The following is a 23,727-nucleotide window of genomic DNA, read 5'->3' on the forward strand; positions in this document are numbered from 1 at the left end:
TGTTTGGGCTTTGGGGCCACCACAATTGGAGAGACCCAGGGGGTGGGCCCTTCCACCCTTTCAATGATGTCTCAGTCCACCAGTGACTGTAGTTTTTTCCACCTGCGCCCTCAGATGGAAGGGGATGCAGCGATGTTTGAGTGCCGTTGGTCTCACTGACCCATCAATGTACAACCGTATGGGGTCGGCCTTTAGTTTTCCAATGCCTTTCAAAATTACCTCACAACATTGTAACAGACGTTCCAGATCCGCGTGGTATACCGCAAAAGTGAAATGCACAATGTTCAGTGCCTCCGATGCAGCACAGCTCAGAAGGGAGTGTGGGCTTACGCTGGTGACAAAAAAGCATGCTTTGATTTTGCACTGTCCATGAGTTACTGGAGCCACAAACACTCCTTGGATGGGAAGTGGTGCATCCCCTCCAAATGCGTATATCCGCGCTGTGGACTCTGTCAAGCCTAGCGGGCCTGGGAGCGCATTGTAGTGTTCAGTTGCCAACACGCAGACTGATGCCCCAGTGTCTGAGGACCGGAGTGGGGACCTCTCCAATGTTGACTGTACACGTAGGTTGACGACTTCTGCCCGGGCCCTTAACAATGCTCAAAATGAAAAAGATCTCTTCATCATCCTCTTTCTCCTCCACGATGTTGAGGTCTTGCATTCCCTGTTCGACAGTCGACACACCCCTCACTCTCCGGCCGTCGCTTCTGCCAACTCTCTCTGGCCCTCTCGAGGCTGCTACCGGTGCTGTTGCCCTGCACACCCTCGCATAGTGTCCCGGTGTGCCACACCGGCCGCAGACTCTCGATTTCGCCGGGCACTCACCCACATGCGGCAGGTCATACCCGCAGTAGGGGCACGACGGAGCATTACCTGGCACTGTGGGGCCGTCTCCTTTCCTCTGTGTCCATCTCGCCCTCCCGGGGGCAGAGCGTCCGACTGCAAAAGCATCTTACTCCTTTCTGGAGTGCGTGGCTGCGTCCATCTTTGCTCCCCTGGCCTCAGCGAGTTCGTAGGCTCTCCCCGTGTCCAAAATTTGTTGCAGAGTTAGTCCAGGTTCCCTCAGGACTTGTCTCCTCAGTTTCCCTGAGCTACACCCTTGCAGCAGCTGGTTGCGAACCATTTCTTCCTCCTTTACCCATCTGCAGGAGCTTGCTAGGTGCCTAAGTCGAGCACAAAACTGGTCCAGTGATTCCTCTTCCAGTTGTTTTTCGGCGCACATGACAAACCTGTCAGTCAACATTCGCCATGGGGAGGAAATGGTCTCAGAGAGCTTGTTTAACTGCGTCATATGTGACCACTGGGATGGTGAGAGTCATATATCCGGTGGACCTCTGTCCCTGCAGAATACACCATGATGGCTATCTTCGCCTCATCATCCGTCTCCCCCGAGGCCCTGAAGAACATTTCTAATTTTTTGACCCATAGGAGCCACTTCGGTCCCAGCTTGGATGGGGGGCTGTGGTATCAAATTCGGGCATGGGGGCTAGAGTACTGTGCATCCTGCGTGGTATTGGGGCAACAGCACCCTCCAGCTCTTCTTCCTTCCCCATTGTGATGAGTGGTACTCACAGGAAGCTGTGCTTAGCAGGCGTCTTGGTGGGCAGGGTGGAAGAGTTCACTTGAGACTGAAGACCCTCTGGCTGTCCTCTTTCCTTCTTTGCCACAGCCCTGCAGCAGCTGGGCTGTGGAGGTTCCAAAAATTGGTGCAAAACAGTACAGAAAGCAGATGGCGCACGAGCACCCTCACGGGCCGCAACCACTGCAATCTGTGTGTGGAAGGAGAAAAAGAAAATGGCCGTTGGCCGAGCGTGTGGGTCCGTGTTAACACGGAGCAACATTCTGCTTCTCCGACGCCGTCGGAGCGGAGAACAGCTCCGTGGCCGCCCTCGTCGCCAGTGTTATGTGCGTGGGGGCTGGCAGGGGCCCCACGCTGACAGCCACTCAGGCATCCACACACGCATACAGGAACTCACGCCGGAGACGTGTGACTGCTCCGGTCCCCGGCGCGAACTGCCGTGGGACCGCCTTTATTCCTAACGGCGCATGTGCGAGCCTCGATCCCGCTCGCGCATGTGTGTGCTAGCGTATACACTACGCAACACACCCCCTCAACCATTCCAGCGCCCCACCCACCCTTTTAGCGGTGGAAAATCGTATGTCAGTGATGGCCACAACATTTCTTTTTTAATTTCCAACTGTGCCTTAAGTACGGCAATCTCACACTGAAGCAACACTGGGGCCACAGTATGGCTGTGGTTATTGGTTACAGGATGTTCAACAGCTGCTGAATGTGGAATGTGTACACCATTCTGTTGTTTTTCTAACGCCCCCCCAAGAATGAATTCTGTGTATAGATGTTCCACTTGCTCACGTGCCACCCCACCCCTAGTCATCTCTTTCCATCTCTCCCCTCGCCATCTCTGCACCTGTATTGCCACTCTCCCACAGTACTGTGGTTTGTAAAGTGTTTTGAGGTTTTACCTGATCCTGTCAGTATCCTGAAGGGTTCTCTGTTCTTTGATAAAAAAATAAAACTGGTGATCTGAGACTTTTGACTAATATTTTTGACCGAAAAAAGGCATTGAAATATTGTTTTATTTGGGGGTTCCCCCAAACCTCCTTCAGTATTATCTAGTCCCTATTCTCCACAGCCTCTAAGCCTTTTGTCCCCTTACCCCCACCCCCCCATCCCCCAATATTTTCAGATTAATTTTTTTGGCCAAACATTTTTGGCAACAAACTCAGTGAAAAGAAAGCCGGCGGTGTAACGTCATACCTCCTGAAGTGATAGGTAATACTTTCACATAGTACTGGGTTCCATATCAGCATGGAGCCTTATTAATAAAGGTACATTGACCTTTGCAACCAGGGTAGGTGGAAATCGCCCTCCTGAAAATGTGCAAAACAGCACTTTGTGGAGGCCAGATGGACCAGGAAAAGGCGCTCAACAGGAGTTCACATGACTCCATATCAGCGGCATACCTAAATCAGGATTAGACAGGCATCCGATAAAGACTTCACAGCAGGGACACAGAGTCCTGAGATAATATGGACCGATCCTTCATGGCATGGGCGTGGTCTGGATTTTGGAAATATAAGTAGGGAGTGGCAGGATGGTGTGAGCACAGCTTCTATGGTTCAATTTAGCCGTTTATATAGGTGATTAGTTCTGATCCACCCTTTTGATGCTGCCCTGCAATGGACTCCTATTTCATATTCGTTTAATTCTGTTTCTACAGATCTGCTTACAAACAATAGCACTCCTTTCAATCTATCAGCTGTTGGGGCTCTCTGTATTAATGAGTGTGTTATCGTAAATAGATTACATGATCGCAATTTGAAAAATGCAGCCTAATGTAGCCACATTTATTATTTTTAACATGTATTGTGTGATTGGTTTACACATCGAAACCTTGCACAATTTTGCCCCACCACCATAGATCTGCTTAACAAACAGTAGCACACATTTCAATCAAGCAGAGTGCTTTAATTGAAGAAACTAAAAGGTGTGCTCCTGTTTGCAAAGGGGAGACACGGCATTGGTCATCAAGGGGCTCCAAAGGTGGGGCTCCTTACTTGATCCTGTACGGACTATGCCATGCCGTGGTACGTGTCGAAAGATCCCTCACAGATGGTTCAATGCGCATTGCATCAGTTCAGGCGGAAGCTTAGCCATTCCTGAATCTTGTCCCTGTGATGGAGAGTTGTACGGTAGCCACATGGCCTGCATTGCCTGAATTCTTCGAGCATGACTCTCTGGACTCTCTGTTTTAGGGCAGAGCTTCAGCTCAACCAAGCCATTTGTTCTAACACGTTTGCCCTACGCCTGATTTGCTCTCATGGTGCCATCACCCACTCGCAGGTCTGGTTTTGCTCCATTGTCAAAGGTTGGCAACCTGAAAGCTGAAAGGGGAAGCCGGTTACATAACTCTAGCTTGCCTCTACTTTCAAAAGCGTCCTCGTATTTCCTAAACCCAACCTCTCTTCTGTTCAGCTCCACCTGTCCCCTCTTTCTGCCCCTGCAAGTCTACGTAGACACCAGTAGCACCTCACAAAAGGCACACAGAAGTATCAGTCCCTAGCTTCACTTGTAAATGTTGTTGAATGCAGTTCCTGATTCCCGCTTCAAGGAGCAACATTTGCTAAGATTTTCATATATGAACGATGGTCTTGGAGCGCAACTGTGGTAAATTTCCTTTTTTCTTTTTGTCCAACTAGGATGACCGTCGGGATCCAGGTGATGAAACAAGTTTTTTTCTGGGGGTCGCCCTTGATACTTTGTGATGAACTGAATGGACAGAGGAGGAAGCTGGAGGAAAAAGAGCCATGCCACAACGTGGTGGCATGTGAGGATGTTGAGGGTAGGTTGCATTGAGGTTTTGAAACAAGAGCCAGAAGGGGAATCCCACACCACAGCTACACAATCGTTATGTTGTGGTATTTTGAGATATGATCATTTGTGTTAGTTCTATTGCCCTGAAGCTGTGAAGTGCACAGTTTCTATATTCTAGTCTCAGAGTGAGACCTTGCTTGTTTAGGGGGGATTTCCAGTCTGTTAGTTGAACAGTGCAGGCCTCATGCGTGTGTAGAATTAAAAAGAATGTACAATCAATAATGGCCCGGGCATTTGGTGGTTTGCAATGTGTGTCCGTGGAGTGGCGAAGGAGAAGAGTAAAACATTTGGAGAGCGAGTGTCTAACGGCAGTGGGCAGGTGCTAGACATGTGAGTGCAGCCTCCTCTGCTGGTGATGAAAGTCGGGTATAGACTGGTCGGACAGCAGGAACTGAAGGAACAGAAAGAGAGATTCAGTGGTATGAAGGAGATCTGCAGGGCAGAGATAGATAGACCAGAGAGCATACTTAGGAGGAACCAGGGCAGAGATCAGGAGAGCAACAGATGAGACAGACACTGTGAATTCAAAAGTGCAGAAAAAGACAGGACGGTCATTTTGGGACAGGGTTTTCCAACGTATAGACCTGGAGTTACGTCTTTCTCTACCTCGCACATCCTGTGGTTTGTGTGTTAAGTCTATTCATTTCAGATGTGTACCTGCCTGCTGGTAAACCCTTCTGGGTGTATAGGGCTCTTTTGGCGGCCAAGAAACATACTGTTGTTAGGCCTACTGTTGTTGATTGGCTGCATAGTTTGACGCTTCTTTCCAGCAGGCAGAGAGTATCTTTCCAAATTAAAAGGTATGATGATATTTGGAATACTTTTAATGAATGATATGTTTAACTTAGTGATCCCCTCCTCCTTTTTTTTCTTCTTTCCCCTTTTGCTTCTTTCTCATTCTTATGTGGCGGTTGATTTGTTGCTCATATGTATCTATTGTACTTTCTTGTTACTAATAATTGTAATCAGCCCTGTTAATTCTCTTTGTGAATAAAATAAAAAAAGACAAAACAGCTGCAGGAGGGAACAGGAACACCAGAGGAGTATAAAAGTACACAGCCACCAGTCAACCATAAGAAGACCATACACTGCTGAAGGGTGAAGACAAACTAGGCACGAGATGCCAGAATAGCCAATGAAGATCAGAGATGATCAAAAAAAGAGACAATATAGCAGATACCCATAAGGAAAGTGTGTAGATAAAGACCGCATTCCTGCTGGCACAGCTGTGATTTTTGATGGGAGAGGGTAGTCAAACACATGTATGCAGCAGCTATACCGCTCAAGTTGCATGCGTTTGATGGGTTCACTCATCACCGAGCCAGTTCAAATACAATGAAAGCCCCTTACCTGTACATAGACTAAAATGGCCCCAAAAACAATCCTTTGGTTTCACCTGTCCTGGCGACTCAAATGGTCGAGGGGTATGGTAGTAGTCCTTTCCTTGCTGTTGCCAAAACAGTAAGGAAGGGGCCCTCAGGAAAGGGTGCTACTGAGCAACAGACCAGATGGGGGCAGTCGTATCCCTCAAGGGTTATAGTAGCTGAGTTCAGCGGGACTGGGCACATGAAGTGGCACAATATGCCTCCTCAAACCTCTTATTGCTCAGGACTAGGCAATCCCTAGAATACAACATGTACAGGGAACGGAAAAATTCAATGCAGGGTGGAAAAGTACATGAGGAAGTAAAGGAAAACCACTTAATGTGGGTAACAATATACTGTAAACGGCAACTCTAAACATAGAACTCGACACTTCACAATGGCCGCCTCCTCAGTTCATCTCACAGTCCACCGGCAGATATTGACCATCGCATTTACCCAGTCAATTATTTCAGTGGGGGAGTAGCATACATGACACACTAGAAGGGTGTTCCACAAGGACATGGAAATCGGTGCGTGGCTTAAACAGGAAACAGAAATCAATAGGACAAGGGTCGGGCAGCTGCAGTCAAGGATTCGCTAGAAGAAAAACAGCAATACAACCTAGAATGGGTAAATGCATAAGTGGGGGTCTTATCATATGGGGTCACTTAGGTGTCCCTAGCCCAATCGTGGGGATAATAGGCCTAGCGCTGTGGCAGGAATTTGTAGCAGCTCAATCTTTCCTATTTGTTTACGGGTTGATGGAAACCGTTTTCTTTCTGTGGGCTTCTCCTCGTAGCACTTCCAGGACTTCTCCTCTTGTTCGGACCCTGGGGCCCCTATTGGATAAGCATAATTGAGGTGCTACCTCTTTCAGTGAAGCATGTTGTAGAGGTTTGCAGCTTCCACCTAGAGCTGGGGGTCTGGGTCTGTTGTGTGTGAACAGCATTCTTGGCCAGTTTTCCAGGGATCATCCCTGAGCTGTGGGTCCTGTATCTGCCACACAAGATCAGACTCGCACGTGCTGTGCAGAATGTTTTTTCAGTGGCAGCTACACAAAGATGTTGCAGTCTTGATTGTGATCTGAACCAGTGAAAGAAGTGTACCAAAAAAGTTGTGGAACAGGGACTCCAGACGGGGACAGAGTAGGAAGGAAAGGAGCAACGTGCAACACATTTTTCAAGTTTTGTGGTCATGTTGGTTGACAGCTGATTGAGGTGAAATTGATTTCAGCTGTAACTGATATCCGATGGTAAAGTGGAGAAGTGTGTTTAACTTCAAAAAGAACAATTCTGGAATGGTGAAAATGGTTGCAAAAAGTAGTGGAGCTGTTAACAGTAAAAAATAAAAGAAGTAGAACACTGATCCCAATCGTTCCCGCTCATTCTGACCACTGATCTGATAAGTTATTTATAACGCGCTTAATACCCAGACGTTTCTAAGCACGGACCTGGGGATCGAACCTGTGTTGCTCCGTGTCATCTTGCTTCCAAGGCGAGCACATTGCCTTTGAGCTATCCTCCGAGGACTGAATTGATTCTCCAGTGGTACTGGGTACTCCTTGGGCAATCACGAGAGGCTCCTAGAAGGGGCCACCTGCAAATGCAGCTGTCTTTTATCCCGCTGATGGAAAATTCCAGGGTTTTCGGCTAGTGAGCGCAAACGAGATGCCTCAATCCCCCGGTAGAGTGGATCCTGCAAAGGATCCACATCAGCTTGTTGGAAGTGTCAAGGCCATGGCTATCCCTAACATGGGACTCATTTTAAACCAGTGGCACAGTCACTCAGGAAGATAATGGCTAGATTATCTTCATGGAAACATACAAGCACGCCTTTTGTCTGTTCTTTTACAATGCAACAACATAAGCGTCACACTAAATATACATCATAAAATGTTGTTGGTGTGAAACTAACACTGATCAATTAATTTTAGCTTGCTACCCTTCGCTCATCTATTCATCAACATTATTATTATTGTTAGGGTATTTATTGAGCGCGAGCGTAGCTTCGGGAAGCAAAGGAGCCCTTTACAATCACAGGGGGAAGAACACAGTGAGGAAAGTAGCGAAAAAGGGAGCGGGAGCTAACAGGGGAGGGTGAGCGTGGGCAGTTGGCAGCAAGGGATCTACAAGCAACCAGGGGAGGAGACAGTGGGGGGGGGGGCAGATCACTGAGTCTCAGGTAAGGTGGGGAGGGCAGGTCGTGGGTCTTAGAAAGGAGCCATTCCTTGAAGAGGAAGGTCCTGAGCTTTTTCCTGAGCTGTAGAAGCGATGGGGCAAGTCTGTTGATGGGGAGGAGGTTCCAGAGTCTTTGAGCATAGACAGAGAAGGCCTGCCTTCTGGTTCTTTCCTTCCTGCACCGTTGGAGTTCAAGTCTTCACATTTCCTTACTTCTGGTGGATTGCAGGCCTCTGGAGATGCTGAGTTTCTCAGTGAAGCAGCTTGGGGACTTCAGGGCGACATTGTAGCTGATGCAACAGGATTTGAAGATGATACAGGCTTGCAGCGGCAGCCAGTGCAGTTCGATGAGGGTTGGGTGATGTGACATGCATTTAATTCAGTGATGTACAAATAGTGCCTTAGTCAAGTGATTAGAAGGTCTACATGATCAACAATACATCTAAGAAATTCTCTTCATATCTTTCTGAGAAGTGTACAACCTGTTATTTGTCAGTCCTAACACAATCATGAACCTTTTTCAGGATGATGAATATATGGTGCAGAATATTGGAAGGGATTTAACGAAGGATAGTGAGATATAAGGTCATTTTAATGAGTATCTCGCCTGGAAAACCCCATCTGACAACTACACTCTAACAGGAGTTGCTTAATTTGCCTTATCCTCCAGAGATGTTGGAAACCACTAGTGAAATCAAGTGTGGCTCCTTCAGATATTATCCATAACAACAGGTAGACCTGTGGGGAGATTAAGAAATGCGGGCATTCACCCCCTTCACCTGTTCTTTTGAGTAGTGCGCCTTCTAAGAGATTACCTACATCTACCTATGTGCTTTGCCCAACCAGTATCCTGCTGAGTGCATTCATTGTTCCAAGTAATGCAAGGGTGCACTTAATATATTACAGTGATTCAACTAGATGTGGGGATTCTCATAAATGTGGCTGTGTGGTGGCACAAGCACATAGTATCAGAGTCCAGGCCTCCTGGGTAATAGAAGGAAGTCTCCTAGTACTTGTACAGTTATTGCTGCAATATGTAAAGTGCTACTTGGAGACTGGGATGCGTGTCCCACAGTTATTGCTGCAGAAGGAGGAGGAATAGTTCGTATGTGTCCAGAGGTGATTCATCTCCAGAGGTAGTCACAGTCCATTTTGAAAAGTACTCCCTAGAGTAGGACACATGCAACATTAAATATAAGATCTTGAGAAGCTATGGAACTTACTAGGGATGGAAAGGTAAATGGAGGATATGAACCACCTACCTATGTGTGTTCCTGCAAATGTTATAGGGCTTACTGGTCGCGCACAGAAGCCAGACCTGGAGCATCTGCAGATCTCCACTCAGCTAGACCTGAAATAGTGCAGTTGTTTACCACATCGAAAGGAAGTTATGATGAAAGCTAATTGAAGATCTGATCCCTCTCATTTAATCTGACCTGGTAAGAGAAGAGAAACCAGCTCAAACGTTTTGCATTAGAGGCAAACCAGGGTGCGCCACTAAATGCCCAAACGGGTCTTGAAATGAAAGCTAAGCAACTATCAAATCAGCAGCTCATGCGTTTGGAGATGTAGAGCGCTGAGCAAATAGTAATGCTGATATGTATGTATCTGCCATTGCCACCATGCCACAGTTCTCTTTTCCTATCTCCTCACTCTATAAAATTCAGAACTGTTGAGAGGGGCCTTAATTCAGATAATGAGATGTCTGCTTTTCTATAAACAATATCAGATGGAAAAATTGTTTACTGCACTGAAGGTTTTGTAATGAAGCTTGAGGAGAGAAGTCATAATGATTTGAGGGCAGCAGTCTGCATTCATACTAGAAATACTAGATTTGGATCAAACCTATAATAAAAGCAGAACTTTTGATTTTTACTCTCCAAAATAATAAACAAAAAAAGATTCTAATCTGGAAGGAGCACGCCTTTCCCATCTAGCTAATTCTTTGGCAGGTAAACTGCGTACTCAAAAAGATTTGCAAACAATCACGCACATGATACTTTGCGTGTCGTATCGTAAATATATATTTTTTCCAGAGTATTACAGGCACGAGATGGCCTTTATAATTGATGAACTTACTTTTAAAAGTATCCCTCTATTAATAACGCGATGATTACTAACATAAATATCAAGTGTAAATAAGAGTAACTTTCTCCAATTAAAACCCATATTAGTAACCCAAAATATGGCGGCGATAATGGAAACAAACGTAGGACTGCCTTAGTTTCCATGTACACAGTCAGTAAACCTAATACTGCTAGGATCCAGCCCGCATAAGAACGCGGACACGATTGCACGGACGGCAGGGTCTGGAACTTTAGTGGTAAGCCCTTAACTTGAGACAGAGCGCTCCGTAGGAGCGCGATTTAATGAATCCTCACTCGTAAATGCGGTTAGGAATAGCGTTACTATTAGATTAATTATGCTGACAAATTCTGAGATTTGAGAAAGACGTGCGTAATTCCCACCCACCGCAAAATAGTTTTCTGATTTAATGATTTGTGCACTGATGTTGTAAACAATGAAGAAGTCAAAATTCTATCAGCTAATATGGAATAGATTATAGACATTGGAGCGCCATCAGGCGTGAGTGTGCAACATTTAGAAAGATAGTGTAATCAATATAATGTACGCAAAGCTCTCAACCATTTCTATTGAAAAGGCGGGTGAAATCACCCGATTTTGTTTTTGGCGGGTGAGACGCCCATTGAAATGAATGGGTGTGCAGGAGGCTTGGCGGGTGAGTCAGCCCTTTACAAGGCGGGTGACACCCGCCAAAAGCGTGTGAGTTGAGAGCTATGAGTACGTAGAGCGTTAACTGATGATGCTTTTACTTATCAGGCGGGGATTTAACCCATGACACCTAATTTTCAGGAGTCTTTTTTTTTTTAATAACGATACACCATCTAGGTAAGAGACGACTATCCATTCAAGAAACAATGATAGCTTTAGAAACGTGCACAGTTCTTTTTGTGTGTATGGGATCTAAATATGCATGTATTTTCTTCTATTTCTCTCCTAACTACCCCTCCCCTTCTCCCCTCCTTCATGTCTGTGATGTAATGAATCATTGGATATCAAAATTAATTGAACATTATTTTTTGGGCCACTTGTTTGATATGATTTGAAGACCTTTTATTTCCAACAGTGGAATGATATTTCCATGGACCTATTGTCAAAATGTGCATATTTTTTTTTTCTTTGGGTTACTTGCAATGCTTGCATTTGGTTCTTTGTGTTGTTACATTTTCAAAACCTAATTAGAGTTGAGAAATGTATGTTTGAATTTAAAGATTAGCCCTGATTTGAGAGAGGCAGTGTTTTCCACCGAAACACATGTTATCACAAAGGGTCACCTTAAGAAATATAAACCACCACTCAGTAAAAATTTGCGTGGTATCCACATTGTGTATGTTTCATTTACTGTGGCGCATGAACAAAATATGAAGCAACGTCATATCACTATTTTTTGTTAATCTGAGTAGAGGGAGCTATTTCTCTGTTTTTGCCTGTCATACTCATGTGACATCATTTTCTTTGAACCGGATTTAACTTTAGGGCGCTGAGGTCCACCCCAAAATGCCCCAGGAGGTAAGCGACCCCTTTGCAATACTACTGCAGAGACCACTTCCATTGCTTCCACTGCTTTTACTGTACTTGCTGCTACTAAAAGTCTGGCCACATCAGCGCCTCTAAGCGTTCAGGACTCTTCCCTGGCTACTCCTCCCACTCGGCCCGCCTGCCCACTCTCAAGCTCTACTCTGTTCGGAGAACGGATTGATTCTGTGTTGAAGCCTAAGGCTATAACAACTTTAACAACTCCCACAGCCCGCCAGCCAGTATGAATTCTGGCGCCCCGATGATCGGCATAGAACGAACTATAGGCCACGACTCGAGGGGCCTTTTCACAGCAAGCTGGGGCCCATGAGCCTTCTGAGCTGGGAAGAGAATGGCGGGCTGTCAATAAATGATGCACATTTGGGGCGCGTATAAGTGGTGCCGCCAAGGAGATCGCAGCTGTACCTATTTAACCATGAGGGACTGACTGGGAGCTTGTGCATGAGCTTCAAGCCGAACTTGCTTTAGAGGGCCAGCAGATAGTCATTGCACAGTTCACCAGCATCAGAGAGTGCCAGAGTACCGAACACACTCTCATATTCAACCACATCCTCAAACTCAAATACAACTAGCAAATGCATCAGGGCCTCCAGAGCAATACCCACAGCCAACTGGATGTTTCGGCCAACGTGGGGTCGAGCATATCTGAGGAGAAACAAGGGGTGGGCCTGATAACAGCTTTTATTTAAAAAGTGAACCCAAAATACCATGATTGGGTAAATGATGTACAAGAAATGACAGATGGGGACACGCTGGAAGGGATAGAAGGTGTGGGGGTAGAAGGTGTTCCGCCAACCACCACAGCAGAGCCTGATTTGGCCTCCCAGACATTTGGTGAGCTGACATATTTAAGAGGGCCTACAAAAGGGCTGAATGGACAGTGGGGCGAGCTTACGATGAAGGGGGATGAAGGAGGTGAAAGGCAAAGACCTACACTAAAACAAACCTCAAACTTAAATATGCAAGGAAAAATGACGGTGCCTTATCCGAGGAGGACCCTCTATAAACATGATGGAATCCATAACAGTACCCCAGATCCCAGCTCAAAAACCTAAGCAGCATCAAAAACGTGTGGACAATCAATGGAAATGTCGCTAAAAGCAGCAATTGCACGAATTGAACAAATAATACACTTAGTTTACTCAGGTCGCCCGATAGCGATAAACAACGATAAATTGGAATGGAGCCTAGAATAAGGAACATTTGAGAAAACTTTTGTTTCGAGGAAGGGAATTGGGACCTTCGGAGACAACGGGCTCTTCTTCCACAGAGAGCCCAGCTTCTGAAGGCCCAGCGCCACCCCTCCGGTATAGAGAGGGAAGAACTGTTGAACAACATAGATCTTGCCCCCTGGGTGTGTCTAATAAAATTGAGCTGCTATCATGCCCAAGAAATCTATAGTCATGGCCCTGTTCACAAAATTGTATGAAGCTTTAAACAACACTCTGAAAGATCAATGCACTCTAACGTCAATGATGCACTCAAAGTTCCTATTCTTGGAAAGAAATGTAACGGCTGCGACTGTGCATAACACAGAAGTAAATGGGGGAAAGAACCCAAGAAGACCCTTGTACAATCACTCTTCTAAGAACATTTATACAGACCCCGTGAAAGAACATAGCCAAACTCCACCGATGAGTGAGAACTGGGGGCAGGATAAAGTAGCCCAAGATTCAAACTTGGGAGACATAATTGAGATACAACATAAAAAGCCTGGGAAGGATGCAGATAGTCGGTGTGATGCAGGGAGAGTGTGCACAACTGAGATGGACCCTCAAAAGCCAGAAGATGCTAGAACATTAGGGAACGACAACAGTTGTCCTCATAAAGAACAAAGTGCATGACCAACGCAGAGAGTGAAATTGCACCAGCCAGCGAGGGGGTGCTGCATAAAAACATGGTCACGGAACAGCCCTTAAGTGTGCCTGTATGATAGTCGGTGTGATGCAGGGAGAGTGTGCACAACTGAGATGGACCCTCAAAAGCCAGAAGATGCTAGAACATTAGGGAACGACAACAGTTGTCCTCATAAAGAACAAAGTGCATGACCAACGCAGAGAGTGAAATTGCACCAGCCAGCGAGGGGGTGCTGCATAAAAACATGGTCACGGAACAGCCCTTAAGTGTGCCTGTGAATCCTTTTTCAATTTTTAGTATGAAACTAAAGAAAAAGACAGAGTACCAAGGACTCAGACATCGGAAACCCAGCGAGGCCAATACAAAGGCAAATCAAATGGGTCCCGGAAATTCTTAAGAAATCTCTGCACGCCAACAGTGGTCCTAAAGCCAACTATAAAAACTCGAAAGAAGGAAATACCTGTAGTGTTAGATCATGTAATTGAAGAAGACCCAACTGAAAAAAAGGATGAGGACTCAACCCCGGATGAACTGATGAACTTATCTGTATCAGGGTGAACTGGCCATTGATGCCCAAGTAATAATCATCGAACAATAGCCAATAATGGCCAATAATAAGGATCACCTTGAAGAGGCCTCTGGAAGGCACTCACTGAGCCACGAGCCCCCATCAACAACAAAAACATTCTTTACACTGGCAGAGAAAAGGCAAGCTGCTGTCAAGAAATATAAGCATATACATGGGACAGGCTCATCAAATGCACAGGAGGATGAAAAGAACGAAACAGGTGGCCAAAATGACAACGCAGTGAGAGGGTATATTGAGGTGGACCCTTTTCGGAAAGCTGGCCGAAGACGGATATCAAAAGATATGGAAGAAGATAAACCCCAGCCACGAAGAATAGAAAGGGCTAGCACGGGGTCCCAAAACAGGGAACAATCAGAGACAATATAAGGTGTGTGCGCCTGGAGAGGTTGGCTACTTAATGCTAAACAGAAGAAACATCATGGAGTTACTACACTGCATCCCAAATTTAAGAAAGATTTGCTCAATCGATCTAAATGTTTACGAATTTGTGGACGAGGTGACAATGGACCTGGTGTATGTTCACACTAACTCACCTATTGTTTTGCTGCTGAGGGCAGCCTTTAACAACTAGGCTTTGACCTGACGACGATCAAGAAAAACCACTTGGGTAATAGACCTATCATGAGTAACAGCAAAGAAGACACACAAGGCAAGCAGGGTTCATTCAGATGGCTTTGAATGTGGGCAATACCACTGGTATCGGACACATTCTCAGCCATCTGAGCGAAACGCTCTCATAATCCTTTTTGTAGTGAAATTTAGTTATCTGAGGCAGCCTCAAGCAGCAGCTTCTCTATTGTGAGTCTAAGGTCCGGCACAGTTCTGATCATTCCCTGTGTTGCTATCATGGAAATATTTGTAATTGGTTATTTATGACAGGTTTCTAAGTGCGAACCAGGGATCGAACCTGTGTTGCTCTGCGTCGTCTTGTTTCCAAGGCGAGCACGTTGCCCTTGAGCTAGCCTCACAAGACGATAGTAAAGGGGCTCCTTGTGTTATGAAGGAGCTTCCTTTCTGCTTCTATGAAGTCCATCTTTTTATTTCAGAATGAAGGAAACTTCTTTGTCCCTCGAGCATTGTTCTTAAACAGCTGATATAGCCTTTTGCAGTGGGTAATAAGCGGGCAGTCTCTACTGCACATGATTGCATCGGACAAACATGCATCTAGCCTTTAATTGGATTGTATGATTTGTTTATTATCGTAATAGGTAAATCAGTAATAAATATGATCATCCCCTTTTAAGAAAGTACCTGCTCTAAATTGGGCAGGCTACCAAGGGGATATGATGGGCTTATACAACTAAACTACTACAAAGGTATTCACCTAGGTATGTGCATTTGTACAATATTACCTACATTCTAAAACCGAGGGTTCGATTCTAAGCTAGTGTTAAAAGTAGTGAACACAACAGCCATTCTACCCTCCAGTTTCCAGCACCCCCTTTCTAATGTGGGTGGACGAATTGGAGGGGAGATGCTGTGCTTTCCAGCAGCAAAACTGCTCAAATATATCCTTTTGGAAACCTGTGGTTCTCCAAGCATTTCTTAAAATGTTCTAATTTAAGGTTTTCTTAGGAAATGCTATTTTTATAAAGGGAAAAAGTATGCAGTAGAGTTTAAAGGCACCACACAGGTGTCATATTTTAACTCCTTTTTTTGAAGTTCTAAACCAGGGCTTTTGGAAGGAGAATCCCCTCGCAGTGCCTGCCCTGCATTCCTGATGGTTGCTACGGCTGTTGTCAAGCTGTAAATCGGGCACGTGCAAAAGTCAAGGCTTAGCTGCCAAGTAGGCACATTTTCAATTGAACAGAATATGGCGCTTTTAAGAAAAGTGTTCATCCTTCATTGAAGAACAATTTCCTATTTTTGTGTGCAGCTCAGAATCAGGCCCTCTAACTCAAAGAGAACTGTTAAAGTGCATAGAGAGCGTTTAGCTGGTCGGTGTCAAAGAGTTTCTACACATCAAGAGGTATCGCGAGAAACCTACACCAGAGCTGCGCCATTACACATGACAACGTGATTGCTAAGAAGAATGGTCTGTTCTTTTGCCCAAGGACTTAACACAGTAACGTCTGTTCGTCACAGGAGCGTGCATATGAAAGAGACACTTCCTGTGAGATTAATAACCGTATGCAGATCAGGAGCCCAAAATGGCGCATTCCGAAGGGTATAATTAGAAAACCCAGATTTCACATGGTTGTTGCATGAGATCTAATGTGCTTCTCGGTAATGTGAACTGCGTTAGGAAGACATTCTTTCAACACCTGGAAGGAATTAAACCGGTGTTGTAGATTGACTAACACACTCGTTAGGAATTGAGAATTGTAAATGAGGAACACAACCTTACTGGGGATAAATATACAAATAGTACTATGAGTGTGTATAGATTTAATTCATGGACTAATATTTATATTTGGTGTCGAATGGATTGTAGGTAGACAAGAAGCGACACACTGGGGTGTCATGTCTAGTTGTTTGTATTGAAATTATATTTGTATTTATTCATTATATACATTTATGTAACGCCCAGACCTGAGGGTATCACGGTGTTGGTACAGTAGTGAGGTAAACAGATCATGAGTCGCACGTGGTGGAGAAGAAAGTCATGTAATTATAGGCGTATTTGACATAGCGTTGCAGGGCATGCGATTGCATTGGGTGAGGCTGCTTAGGGAGATGAGCTTTGAAGTGTAGGCTTTGGAGGAGCTTGGGGCATTGACATGTTTGGTCATGTTCAGTTCGGCGTCTAAGTAGACACCAAGGGTTTTAACATGCTTGGAAACTGGGATGTTGGACCCATCGATGTCAAAGGAGGCAAACGCAGGGCTGAGGTTCTAGAGTTGGAGAGGGGCGCCTACAATGAGTAGCTCAGTCTTTTCGTCATTAGGGCATAGATTGTGTGTGAGAACAAAAGGGGGGGCCCACACCAAGCTACCTATTGATGACACCAAGCTACCTATTGATGTCACACATCTGGGCTGGAAATTTAAACTGACATGAGGCAACTGCATCAAAATCTTGTGTGGGAGCATATCTCACAAGATATGGGCGAAGACTGGTATTTAGAAAAAATATAGATATTCAATTTTATTTTTCTGATATATGCTAAAACCACAGGGCCCACCACGGGTCCAGTACTTATACAGACAGTGTATAACAACATATAACAACAATATATGAAACATTCAAATGCATCTGTTGGCAATTGTCAAAATTCACTAAAAACCATTTTTAATTTAAAGTGGTGTTAGTAAAATAAGGTGACTTCCAATAATAGGCATTTATCTCTGGTTTATCAGGGAAGCCCCTATGGGAAATGTGTCGACAGGGATGACTCTGTTTCCAGCCTTAGGTATGTACGACTGCAGGATGATAAATGTCGGCTGTTGTACCCTGGACAGTTCGTTGATCCAAATAAGGCTTTCATCAGGACACAATGCAGACAACTGGAATGAGATGTCGTACTTTCCACAAGGAGTGCTTTGTATTAGCCAGAGTATCTAGACAAACATACAAGAACGTGTATTAAAAACCAGCTTCATCACGAATCGTCTTTGTAATGTTGCCACATACTTGTTAATATTTCCAGACCTATATCACATTATTTAATGTGCATCTTAGATATATCAATATTCAATATTATATATATCACTTTCTATTCTTTAGATTAAACTTGTTTATCCTTATATATTTTCTATAGCTAAGTTGATTCGCATTTCAGTTATACTTCAAAATCTCTTGCGTACTCCGAGGTGTAAGACATTATCAGGTGGATAAAATCAATAAGGGCGCAGCAAGCGGTCAATTCTGAAAATGCCTGTTAGTTTATAGCCTTTGTCTATAATGATACTTTAGTGATTTCTTCAGACAGACGCTGTACACAATTTAGGCAATGTCCATTTTTTGTGGTAAATCGGATGTGCCCATGTGGGCCAATTAGTTCTTCATCGTCCGGCTGGGCTGATAAAGACCATAACGAGCTGTGTTGGGAAAGCAAGCACATAGAGGGACGGGTGACCATGTGATTCAATTCCCACGATTTAGATAGTAGAGACTAAGGTATTGTATGTATTACCTTAGACTTGCTTCTGAGCTAGTGTGATTGCCGGATATATTTCCAAGATTTACATCCGAAAGCTGTCTTCTATTTCAAAACCAGTTCGAAAAGTTGCTTACTGGCTGTTCTAATCGTGCAAGCGTTCTGTGGAAGTTTAATTACAAATAACGCTGTATGTTAGAATAGTGGTTCAGGCTGTAGGATTTAGATAATGTGGTGAAGGTGTGGTGTTTAGAGGGGGTGGGGTGTTTTCTGCTGCTCGTTTGTGCCTGCGCAGAGTAATCAGCTCATCCGTGAACCAAGGACTGGTTGTTTGCCGGGTCTCAGAATCTTTGATTTGAGCAGTGCATGATAATCTAAGGTGAGTTATAATGCCTGGTTGATTTGTCCGTCTAGGGAGTGGGGGTTGCCGTCGGTGAGGACATAGATTGCTAGTCGTTGTTGGTGTGTGGGGCTAAAAGAGCCTCAGTCAGTTTGCAGGTATTGCAAGCTAGGAGGGGGGTAGTTGGGTGGTGGGTGTGGGTTGGGGGAGTGAAATATAATGAGCTTGATCAAAGAGTGGTCAGACCAGGTTGTGGGGCTAATGTCCGAAGAGGTCAGAGTGGTGTTGAGTGTGAGGATCCAGTCTAGAGTACGACCTTTGGGGTGAGTAGGGGCAGTGACTTGGTGGGAGAAATTCATTTCTGAAAGCGTAGTAGAAGTGGCAGTAGATTTAGTGTCGGTAGGGTCGTTGAGACCTAGATTGAAATCGCCGAGTATGAGGAATTTGGTGTTGGGTTTGATGAGGGGTGCGAGTAGTAGAAGGAGGCCCAAGTCTGGGGAGCTCTGTGAGTTGGATTGTCTGTAGAGAAGTAGGATATTGATAGTGGTTTGGGGTTACCAGGGAGTTTGAGTAGGAACTCGTAGCCCGCTAAGGAGATAGTGGAGATTTCTCCGATGAGCAGAGAAGCTGTGGCGATGATGGTTTGCCTGGTTTGTCATGGCGGTCAGCTCTGAGAACATATGGTGGCCTGCAGCATCATGCAGCCAGGATTCAGTGATTGCAATGAAGTCAAGTTGGTTTTCGATGATGGCATCATTGATGTGGGTAGTGTGGGTGCATAGGGAATGTTCTTTGATCAGTGTGCCCATTAGGGTTGTGATGTGGTTGGTTTTGTTTGTCAGGGGATCTTGGGGTTGTTGTAGGTTGACAGTCAGTAGAGTGGGGGGTGATTGTGGGGGAGGTGCTGGAGCCGAGTCTGGAGTTGCCGGTGATGTGTGTGTTGAAAGTTGTAAGTGGTGGGAGCGGGTATATCTTGGGTTTGGATGAGTAGGCCGGCTAATCTTTACGTTCCTGTGAAAGGTTGGGTGAGGGAAATTGGCTGAGGAGATGTGGTGTATGGTGGTTGGGGATTGAGAGTTTGCTGGATCCGGTGGTGTGAAGCAGCAGGAGGAAACGGGTGGGGTTTGGTGGTGTGTGTCCGGCAGATGTTGCTGGTGTGGGGAGTGGGAAGAGTTTGTAGGAAGGGGGTCGGTGGTGGGGTTGGGGAAATAGATGCCAGAGAGTCATAGCGAGCTTCAAACAAGTGGCAGCTATCAAGTGAGCAGAATAGCTTACCTTGTGTGCAGTAGCGCTGTTTGTGTGTACTAGTTTGTAGGAGAGGAGGTAGAGGCAGTGATGAGGGTTGGAGAGCGGATGATTGTAGCTCTGGTGTGGGTAGTTTGGATGGATTGGCGGCAGCGGTGGTGAGGGTTGGATGGTCGCCTGGACATGTCCGGACAGGCCCAGACAGGCAAGGGCCTTAAATGTGGGCTTTGAAATTGGGCCGGCTGCACCTGCTGGTGAAGGTCTGCCCCTGTGTTTTCGATATGTGCCTTCCAATCAGCGTACATGGGGGCAGGACACTATGGGAAGCTGGAGCGCAGCATTGCACTTCTGTGTGCTCTATTGTGTTGGGAGAGCGGGCGTTTGGGAGCTTCTGTGGCAGTCATATTTAATGGGACCTTGCACTCTGTAGTACCTACTGTGTGCAGCTTTAGTGTCCCATTGAAGTTATTGTAGATCGCTGGAAATACAGGAGATGCAGCAAGGGGGTGAGGGGGGGATCCCCTAATCACAGGGCCAGACAGGCAAGGGCCTTAAATGTGGGCCTTGATATTGGGCCGGCTGTGCCTGCCGGCAAAGGACTGCCCCTGTGTTTTCGGTGTGTGCTGGCCAATCAGCATTCATGGGGGGGCAAGACGCTATGCGAAGCTGGAGCTTGGGGTTTCGCTTCTGTTTGCTCGATTGTGTTGGGGGCGAGCGGCGTTCGGGAGCTTCTGTGGTGGCCATCTTTAATGGGAGCTTGCGCTCCAAAAATACCTTCTCTGTACAGCTTAAGTGTCCCATTGAAGTGATTGTGGATTGTGGGAAATGCAGGAGATGCGGCCGAGAAGGCGGCAAGAGGGTGCAATAGTGTTTCGTAAATACATGTTCTATTTTGCAGATTTTAAATGTAACATATTGTTAATAAAATTGTCTTAACAGCTCACTTTGAATTTAGAACATAGGTATTGTGCGGATTAAAATACCGAAGTGAATACCTTTTTATAGTAGTGTGATTTCACTAACCCAACAGTGAGCACACAACTTTGAAGAAGAGCAACAAAATTCACAGGTGAAGTATAACATCAAACTGCATGGTGACGAGGCACACACGACTTGGTGTGGTTGTTGGAGGGGGAGAACATTTGTTTGCAAATTATTAGTATCAGATGGAGTAGTCCAATGGCAGCCCACCAAGACCACAGATCCCTAGAATGCATGGTTTACTTTAATGCAGGTTCAGTGACATGGTATCTCAGGGACAGAGTTGTCTGGACACCTTAACCAAAAGGATAGAACAATATGCTCACTTTTGTTTGATGCTCAATGCCACTTACTGCCACCTGCTACTTATAATCAACGAGTTGCAGGTAAATCTCTTATGTAAAATCTTGGAGGATTTCACAATGGTGTATTTAAATGTTCCTTCTTCTGAATGTCGATGTGATTTCTTTTTAATCTTTTAATGTTATATATCATGGTATTCTGTTAGGATGCTGAGAGACCGAAAGCTGCTGATTGTGTAATGAGCCTTTTCAAGAAAATGACAATAAATTCCAATTAAGAATATGAAGGAACCTGATGAGCCTCGTGACAGCTTGCAGGTCGTACCGCGATGGCACATGCCACAGTGCTAAAATGTCCTATTCCAGTAGGCCATGCTTATAATGCATTACACTCAATTGTCATTTCGGATGATGTTCCATTGGGTTGATCTTGTCCTATTCAGTGATCTAAAAGATTAGGCTGATGTTACCTTCAATCCTTACCAGTTCCCATCTCTTTAGTAATACCTTTTTTGTCTGCTTTCTTTTACAGACTGAGCTGGCTAACAATGGAACGCACCGAGTGCCACACCATTGGAATGTTGATGAAGAAGTCCCTATGTTTCTTGCATTCTATATTGGCTTCCTACAGCCACTCTGCAATGCCTTCTGCACCAGCATGCTTTTATTGGTTCCTTTGACTTTCTATTCAAGGTCACTTGTTGTCTGGGACTTGTGAGTTTCTTCATCCGCCTGATCGTCGGCCTTGGTGTCCAGTGGTGTCCTCTCCATAGCATACTTTCAAGATCACACTGCATTGTCGCTTGAGCCCCTCCATGTTTTAGGTTACTATAATAGCTTATTTCAATAGTTTGATGTTAAAACTCTAGGCTTATCTATGTTAATGTGTACAATAATCCACATGAGGAGCATTTATATATATATTTTAAATCTTGCTCTCCGTTTGTGATCAGGCCCTAAACAGTTCCTTTGGTTGTTTTTCTTTGCAGTGTCTGATAGGGTTAAAACTTGCAAATTCTTCCCTCTCATTAATAATAAATTTCTATTTTCAATCAGGATCTGCAACATGGAGAAGCTCCTAAATGCCCTTAATCTGACCCTCACAAAATATCCTACAGCTGCTAAATCTTTAGGCGTATTTGTTGCTCAAGCACTCTTCCTAACTCTTGATATCCCCCAGGATTCTAGATTCATTGAATTTGTTGTCAAAGGGGTGGAATAGGTTGATCTCAAGCCCACACTGTAGAGAGTTAAGCATATACTCCATTGTCACCGAAAATATAAACATCTGCTTTGTTCTATGTGTGCGTGAAATATCCTCTGATGACAGAAAATGATCACAACATCAAAATGATTCCACTGAAACATCTTCTATAGGAAGTTAACCAATTGATCCCAAACATTCTCATTAAGGAGTTTGATAGTGTTAAGGACATTGATGACTTTGATTACGCATTTGGTTCTGGCGATGGCAAAACCTCCAATCAAGATCTTTCAAGTGCAGTTAACCAATTGATCCTACACAGCTGGCATTAATCATATCACCAGACAGATGTTCTGCTGTCAGATGTTTTCAGATCTGTCTGTACACCCTAGCACTCCCTAAAACAACCATTTATGGCTTGTGGCATCTTTCGCAACAGGACCAGAAGTCTCCTTCTCTCCACTTTGTATCTCATCCAAGTATTATATTATAATCATTATTATTATTGCAACACTTGCACCCTAATTTGTGATTCATGTAATCCGCAACAATCTATATCCAACAAAATCCTCCTTGCCCATGGTTTAGGGAAAGCTCAGTTTAAAAAACTTTGCAAGTTGTAGCTAATTCTTGATGTAGAGTGTGAGAGGATATTTCTTGTATTGTTAAATATGGTGTAGTTGATGAGCAATCTTTCTGGACCCTTTATATCAAGAACCTGAACGCTCTGCATCTAAGCCTGGGTTCTGGATATAATACTTGCTACTGCAATCAGAACCACCACCAACAATTGGAAAGACAACCCAAAGATGTATATACATTTGGTGGGATCTTGTGTGCTATTCTTTTATCGGCAGGATATATTTGTGAGTAGAGAGCACTTTGAGTCTCTTAGGTCAGGAGGTATGTTGGGCACCACGGGATTTCCTCTCGAAGGTTACTATCAATCAACATGAAGAGTTGAACTGTCCATGATCGGCCTTCATAACCTCATGGTTTAGGGAATTGCAGAATGTTACTTTGAATGTTTTCCCATTGTTGTCCCTTCTTCTGTCGACCTGTGTGGCACATCCAGGTGCCCAACCCGTATTGAGCATGTGTACCTAATAGGCAGGACCATACAGACCTCTTTAGCTCCTCTGCTGCTCTCCCCTTCTCTCCAGATAGGTCAATTTCCTTTATGCTTCCTGTCATGTTCATAGATTAGGATTCTCTAACACTAGCGCAGACAAACTGATGAGAAAATCATACGCTGCTACGGTCTCTGCTTTTAATAAGATTGTTGGTTTAATAGTATGCTCTACTTAAACCTGTGTTGGTAAAAAAAAAAATGCCTTTTGTATGTTTTACTTTTTTGTTATTTCTATAGTTTAAAATCTAACATACCTCTTAAAATAAAAAGGTACTATTTCCAGTTCTGCATTGTTTTGTTTTTTATTTTGAAACATCTCTCAGATTGTGGGCCAGCCATAAGAAGAACTCTTCCCTACAATTTAGCCTACGGAAGGTTGCATGGACGTTGAGTGACACTGGACCAGGTGTTATGTTTTGGGTCCTATATGGTGTGGTTTCTGCCCTTTGTATTGCGTTTTAGTGCTTTGGGTCCTCTATGAGC

The 23,727-nt window shown here is 44.8% G+C and overlaps 1 protein-coding gene across 1 annotated transcript in view; it reads left to right on the forward strand.

Moving 5' to 3' along the window:
* CFP (complement factor properdin) overlaps nt 1–23,526 on the forward strand; it is a 418,911-nt gene extending 395,385 nt beyond the window's left edge. The window contains exons 9-10 of the mRNA XM_069647422.1: nt 4,222–4,364; nt 21,441–23,526. Of these exons, the coding sequence (XP_069503523.1) occupies nt 4,222–4,364; nt 21,441–21,445 (148 nt within the window). The 3' untranslated portion in view covers nt 21,446–23,526. The remainder of the gene's footprint in view (nt 1–4,221; nt 4,365–21,440) is intronic.
* Nucleotides 23,527–23,727: the final 201 nt, after the last annotated feature.

Source organism: Ambystoma mexicanum, chromosome 2q, assembly GCF_040938575.1.
Source record: "Ambystoma mexicanum isolate Mex_15411 chromosome 2q, UKY_AmexF1_1, whole genome shotgun sequence".
NCBI classification, from domain to species: domain Eukaryota; kingdom Metazoa; phylum Chordata; class Amphibia; order Caudata; family Ambystomatidae; genus Ambystoma; species Ambystoma mexicanum.